The following is a 7,552-nucleotide window of genomic DNA, read 5'->3' as shown; positions in this document are numbered from 1 at the left end:
CTTCGAAAGCTCTTTGGTCTTGGCCATGGCGGAGTTTGGAGTCTGACTGGTTGAGGCTGTGGACAGGTGTCTTTTATACAGATGATGAGGTCAAACAGGTGCCATTCATACAGGTAACGAGTGGGGGACAGAAAAGCTTCTTACAGAAGACGTTACAGGTCTGTGAGAGCCAGGGATTTTCCTTGTTTGAGGTGACCAAATACTTATTTTCCACCCTGATTTACGAATAAATTCTTTACAAATCCTACCATGTGAATTCATGGATTTTTTTTTTCACATTCTGTCTCTCACAGTTGAAGTGTACCTCTGGTGCAAATTACTGACCTCTGTCATCATTTTAAGTGGGGGAACTTGCACAATCGGTGGCTGACTAAATACTTTTTTGCCCCACTGTATATAGCGCCAAATCACAACAAAAGTCGCCTCAAGGGGCTTCATAGATACAGAGAAAAACCCAACAATCATATGACCCCCTGTGAGCAAGCACTTTGGCGACAGTGGGAAGGAAAAACTCCCTTTTAACAGGAAGAAACCTCCGGCAGAACCAGGCTCAGGGAGGGGCGGCCATCTGCTGTGACCGGTTGGGGTGAGAGAAGGAAAACAGGATAAAAGACATGCTGTGGAAGAGAGACAGAGGTTAATAACAGATATGATTCAATGCAGAGAGGTCTATTAATACATAGTGAGTGAGAAAGGTGACTGGAAAGGAAAAACTCAATGCATCATGGGAATCCCCCGGCAGCCTACGTCTATTGCAGCATAACTAAGGGAGGATTCAGGATGACTTCTACCAAGCTCAAACATATTCAGTTGAAAACTGGAGAAAGTGAAAGTTGACAGCTGACGAGAGAGAAAAGTATTTTTATAAACTGCGACCACTCCTCCACCTTGGCCTGTAGTCCTCTGTGAGTTAAAATATGAACGGTCTGGCGGTAACAGTTCTGAGAAATAGCTTAACTCAACGTCACCTAGTCAGGTTTCTGTCACACAGAGGAAATCCAGATTATGAGAAGTGAAAAAATCCTTCGGTATGAATGTTTTATTTGCGTTAACCAGGGCAATCCAAGCAGGGTCCATCAGGCCTGTGACAGCCACCCAAGGAACCTGTGTTAATGGCCGAAGATTCCGCAGATTCACTCCACTGCTGCCAAGAAAATAGAATAAATGTACATGTGTGGGCAGCATTGTTTATTGTTGTGTAAATATGTAGTTTCTAAATTTTTATTTAACTTTACTATGACTGCTACCATGACTGCTACCATTATATTGACTAGCAAAACCTCAGCCTACAGGCAGTTTTTGCCAGTGCTGCAGTGCTTTTTCAAAGTCTTCATTCCATATTTATGGTTGACTCTAACAAAGTGGGTGATTCACAGATGCAACTTAAGTTACAGATGAGCAATGTGCATTGTAGTTGAGATGTGAATAAAACAAACAGAGAACATAAGGTCACATTTGCGGATGATGATGATATATATGAAAATCAGATGAATTGAGATTTATATTTTTTTTAACTTATAGATGTTGACAAATGCTTTATGTGTAACCACGTTTATGCAAAGTTTGGATCAGATGGCCCACCCGTTATGGAAGGTATTTTATACATACATACACATTCATACATTATGATCATTGTAATTGCGGCACTCTGGCTCTGTTTCACTCTTCTGTACCACCTTTAGGAGTCAGTCCAGCAACAGGTATTTGAAACGCGAGCAAGACCACGTACTTTTGTTTCAAAAAAGATTAACATGGCAACACATGGTCAAAAAACTGTGTTGCTTCCAGCTTATCCAACTCCCCGACTACTTAAGCATAAATACTTAACAACAAACATGTATATTTCTTCTTTTAATCATTTTACCACTACCAATAAACTATCCTTTAATTGCTCTTACAATCATTATGGTAAGATGAAGCAATTCAGACTCAGAGAAATGGATAGAACAAATAGAATCCTTCTTATTAATTTCCTGTGTTTTTGTTTTAATATGTATGATATATTTTATTTTTGTTACCTCTAGGATGACAGTGTTTCAGTTTAATAACTCAAGGTTCACGTGAACTGTGTTGCATGCAGTTTGCTGTGATTGGGTCATCTTGTGATGACTCACACAAAAAACATGGCAGTTTTTAATGCACCTCATGAGCCTGTCACAGACTGTGTTGAAGGAGTATTTTTCTCAGCACAAATATAGTTTTTATGGGGTTACAGTGGATTATGCATTGCACCCTTTTTGATAATTGTGTTTGGCTGCTTTTTTGTATCTTTACTTGTGTTTGTATTGTTTGCGCTGATGTTCCTCAGACTGTAGGTGAAAGAAAACTACTGAGTGTCGAGGGAGATGCTGTGACACAGCCTGGTTTAAGGATCAGAGAAGTGAGAAACGTTAGTTCTAATTTACCTCAGTGTGTAAAGCTGGGAGGCAGCGAGCTCTTAGCCTTGCACTCTGATGGCGATGTTGTCATTGGGGGTTTTTTTCCACTGCATGTTGCTTCTAATCCACAGTACAGCTACAACAGCAAACCCCAAACTACACCTTGCAGCCGGTGAGTGCAAAGGTGCTGTTAATATCTGCTGATTTTGATACTATTCCCATGTTCCTATGAGGTTGATTTCTGTATGATAAAATAAATACTTTTTCCACTTGTAATTAATTAATTATTTTATTTTATTTTTTTAAAGCTTTTATCAACGGGGCTTTCGTTGGATGATGGCTATGATATTTGCAGTGGAGGAAATTAACAATAATTCGAGTCTGTTACCAGGTGTTAAACTAGGCTACTGGATTATGGACAGCTGTAACCATATCCATAACAGCCTGCAGGCTCTTCTGTCCTTACTTGGTCATTCTAAAGCTATCAGCAGTGTGGTAGAAAACACAGCAGAAACTGACAGTCGTATTGAAATGGAAGGATTAAAGACTGGTGAAACAACACAAAGGGAAAGAATACTAACACGAAAAAAGAGATGTATTAAAGCTAATATCACAATGCTGAATAGTCTTAAAAATACTGTAAATGACATGAAAGTAAATGCAACAGAAGAGATAAAAGCAAACCAGTCATCCACATGTCTGTATTATTCTCCTGTGCCTGCTGTAATTGGTCTTGCATCCTCTTCCCCCACAAGAGCTGTAGCTCAAACACTTGGCCCTTTTAACATACCACTGGTAATACACCGTACAGCTTTGTTTTTTAATGTTATATACTTGATTTGTGTTTTCTCTCAATGATAAAAATTAACTCACTTTCCATCTAGGTGAGTTATTTTGCCACTTGTACCTGTCTTACTGACAAGCGCTTATATCCATCATTCTTGAGAACTGTGCCAAGTGATGTCTTTCAAGTTAGAGGTCTTGTAAATCTTGTCACTTACTTTGGTTGGTTCTGGGTGGGCACACTAGGCACAACGGTGAGATCAAAACCTTTTTTAAGTGCTATGACATGACTTATAAATCTTTCATATATATATATATATATATATATATATATATATATATATATATATATATATATATATATATATATTTATTTATTTTTTCAGGATGATTACAGTCTTTATGGCATACAAGCATTCTCTATTCAATTTAGAAAAGAAGGTGGGTGTGTGGCATATCACCACACTATCCCAACATCACCCACAGTGGCTGAGATAAAAGAAATAGCAGACAAGCTGCAGAGTTCAACTGCTCGGGTTGTGGTGGTGTTTGCTACAGAAGTGGAACTGCTAGATCTGCTTTTAGAAGTAAGTATGTTTGTTGATTTATTATGTGATTTAAAATAAAACTTTATATTCACATTGTTTTTCACATTTTTGATTTTATAAAACTATTATAAGACAAAGAAACTGCAACATAAATTGTGTCCGTTTTTATGATTACATAATATTATCCAGCTTGCTAGGAGGAATGTGACTGGGATACAGTGGATAGCAAGTGAAGCTTGGGTTACCTCTAGCCGGCTGGCCTCACCTGAATTCCACCCTCTCCTAGTGGGAACACTGGGGTTCTCTTTCCCCGGAGTCAACATCCCAGGCTTTCAAGAGTTTCTTTTGAATGTCCGACCCTCTCCCAAACCAGGAATGGAATTTTTCAATATGTTCTGGGAAGAACATTTTGGTTGCAAGCTAGAATTTGAAAGCCAAAGAGCCAAAGACTATGAAGCAAATATTGTTGATAACTTCACTGATATGTATAGTTTTCGCTACAACAGGAACGGAGATGATCGTTTATTTAATGGGAGAGTGGAAGAAAAACCTGTGTGCACAGGTTCAGAGGATCTAAGATACACTGACAGCAGTTATAGTGATGTATCTCAGGTTCGAATTTCCTATAATGTGTATAAAGCTGTGTATGCCATTGCTCATGCTCTTCACAAGTTTTTGAAGTGTGACTCAACAGAACTTAATGAGGGATTATGTGAGATGCACAACTCATTTGCAAATGGTCAGGTAAGTGAAATTATAACAAAATATACCATGAGGATAATGTATACTTTATACTTTATTGATCCCCGTAGGGAAATTCCTCTCTGCATTTAACACATTCACTCAGTGAAGCAGTGTTAATGTGATCTCATGTGTTTTTGTAGGTTTTTAAAATATTTTCTAATGATCTTTTCTTGTAGTTTCTTCAAGATCTGAAAATGGTGAATTTCACTAACCAGTTTGATGAGAAAATATACTTTGACTCCAATGGAGAGCCAGTCCCGCTTTATGACATTGTTAACTGGCAGGAGAGCAGCATGGATAAAATCAGGTGGAATATAATACTTCCGCATATAATTGAACAGTGAAAGTAATCACCAAAAATATGCAATATTTCTATTTCATGATGCAGTTCTATTGCATGTATTATTTGGTTAGAATGCATTTTGAAATAATTTACTGTTTTTTATCATAGCTTTATCAAAGTCGGAAGCTATGATGGTTCAGCTCCACAAGGACAGCAGTTGAAGATAGTGAAAAACACTATTGTTTGGACAAAAAAGCAATCTCAGGTATGTCAGAGTTAACCTCAAAATATTTATTTTTGTGCCTTTAAATTATTTTTCTTTTACTCTGGACAACAATCTCATAATTCCACTATGTGAAATAATGAGGTTTCCAATCCAATCTAGGATTTCCAATCATGCCGAAAAGTTGGTTCTGTTAATCTGGACATAGTGTTTTTAGTGGGAGAAATGTTTCATCACTCATCCAACTGACTTCTTCAGTCCCACCTGACTGCAGGTTTCCTTACATCTTTCACCATTTTACAATGCTGTGATTGCAGCCAGTCCCCAACTCTGCGAATAGTATTCATGGCCATTGATCAATGATAGACAATTATTTGATCAGTTGTTGATGATCAATTGTGAACAACCACATATTGATGATCAAGAAGCTGACCTCACAGCACGTTGTTCATTCAGTGGGCTAGTTTCAGTCATTGTGCAAAGGTACTGTTTACAAGGTAGGGAACCCTGCAGTCAGCTGAGACTGAGTGACAAAACGTTTCTCCCACTGAAAACGTTACATCCATGTCAACTTTTTGGAATTTACATACCTGGATGATTGAGCATACATCAAGATATTTCATTATGTCAACTCTTAAGGATGAAACAGACAAAACAAAACAAAAAAAACAAAAACAATACGCATTTCTTCATTTGTTTTTTTTTCTACTTTAAATGGGGAAAAGTCTGCCCGTTATTAAACCTTTCTGTGTTCCTTGTTCAGGTTCCTGTATCTCAGTGTAGTGCTCCGTGTCCCCCTGGCAGCAGGCAGGCCACGCGGCAAGGAGAGCCCAAATGCTGCTTTGATTGTTTGCCCTGTGCAGATGGAGAGATCAGCAACCAGACTGGTAGCCTATATAAGTTCAAACACACAAACAAACAATATCCTCCTTTAGCATTATGTAGTGCAATCAAGAAGGTCATTAAAGTAACAGAAATGTTGCAGAGTGGAAACATTATGAAAATGTGATCATATATCTGTTTTATTTGTTCCCAAAGGTTCCACTGAGTGCACAAAATGTCCTGAGTACTTCTGGTCAGACAAAGAAAAAGTGAAATGTGTTGCAGGATTAGAAGAATTCCTCTCTTTCTATGACACCATGGGTATCATCCTGGTTGCACTCACCCTGTTGGGATTCTTACTGACCACCATCATCACTATTGTCTTTCACAGTTTCCGCTATACACCCATCGTCAAGGCCAATAACTCAGAAATAAGTTTCTTGCTTCTCCTGTCTCTCAAGCTCTGTTTCTTATGTTCTTTGGTGTTCATTGGTCAGCCATCTTGGTGGACATGTAGGCTCCGCCAGGCAGCATTTGGGATCAGCTTTGTCCTGTGTTTGTCCTGCCTCCTTGTTAAGACTATTGTAGTCCTCCTGGCTTTCCGGACTAATGTACCTGGTTCCAGGGGTCGGAAGCTGTTTGGTACATCCCAGCAGAGGATTCTGATCATCTGTGCGACAGCTCCTCAGGTAGGAGGAATAGTCACTGTCATTTAAAGATCAGTTTGTGTCTTGCTGGTATTCTTCTATCATTCTATCTTCCCCTCAGATTTGTCTCTGTTCTGGCTGGGTGTTGGGAGCACCTCCCTTTCCATTCAGGAACCCAAACTACCAAGCTTTAACTGGAAAAGTGAGTCTTAAATACTGAAAATATGACTTCTGTAATTTATGTTTTCATATTGCCATCCACCATCACAAAAGCCAGTAACACACAGTAACATAGAGGAACCAAACATAATGATTTAAAATCCTCAGTGTATTCATTCTTGTTTGAAATCCTTAGTCTTGTAATTTATTTTCTTGATTTAGTTGATATTGCCATGAACCATCCAAAAAGACGGAAATATCCATATCTTTATCTATATTTATATATATGGAAAGAGACAAATAAAAAATATTCATAAAAAAATCCCTGTTTTTATACTTGTTTAACATCTTTAGATTGTTGTGGAGTGTAAAGAGCCATGGCCTCCTGGGTTCTACCTGCTCCTTGGTTACATTGGCCTACTGGCCTTTGTCTGTCTTCTCCTGGCATTCTTTGGACGAAAGCTACCGGACACGTTCAACGAAGCAAAGTTCATCTCCTTCAGCATGCTGATTTTCTGGGCTGTGTGGATTTCTTTCATTCCAGCTTATGTCAGCTCTCCTGGGAAATTTTCTGTGGCAGTGGAAATATTTGCTATATTAGCATCCAGTTTTGGGTTGTTACTGTGTATTTTTATTCCCAAATGTTACATCATTTTACTGCACCCTGAAAGGAATATTAAGAAAGGCATGACTGGGAAATATCAAAGATGAACATTTATATTCTCAGTGTTTGTGAGAGTAAACAATTTATACAGTTATCATATTTTAATGTGAAAAAAAATAAATGTCATATGAGCATTACACTATTGTTAAAAGCTTTTACTTTCCATCCTTGATTTCAGCATTTACTCTGTCCTTCAGGGAGCATTGTCTAAATGTTAGACAATCTGAACAGGGGGGTTGAGCCACCATAGAGAAACCTTTTTAAAAAAACAAAAACATTTGAAACCAGGTCAATTATCTAA

General features: G+C 38.3%; 1 protein-coding gene across 1 annotated transcript; it reads left to right on the top strand.

Annotated features, from left to right (window-relative positions):
- The first annotated feature begins 2,489 nt into the window (after positions 1-2,489).
- On the top strand, positions 2,490-7,298 carry LOC102785857 (extracellular calcium-sensing receptor-like). Its single transcript, XM_087851553.1, has 9 exons — positions 2,490-2,550; positions 3,648-3,748; positions 3,899-4,453; positions 4,630-4,760; positions 4,905-5,001; positions 5,723-5,846; positions 5,998-6,470; positions 6,550-6,630; positions 6,942-7,298. The coding sequence occupies exons 1-9, from the start codon at positions 2,490-2,492 to the stop codon at positions 7,296-7,298; spliced, it is 1,980 nt and encodes a 659-aa protein (XP_087707679.1).
- The last annotated feature ends 254 nt before the right edge of the window (positions 7,299-7,552 follow it).

The sequence above is a fragment of the Neolamprologus brichardi genome, chromosome 14, assembly GCF_056152115.1.
Source record: "Neolamprologus brichardi isolate AB-2024 chromosome 14, ASM5615211v1, whole genome shotgun sequence".
NCBI classification, from domain to species: domain Eukaryota; kingdom Metazoa; phylum Chordata; class Actinopteri; order Cichliformes; family Cichlidae; genus Neolamprologus; species Neolamprologus brichardi.
This window is presented reverse-complemented; position numbering and strand designations above follow the sequence as displayed.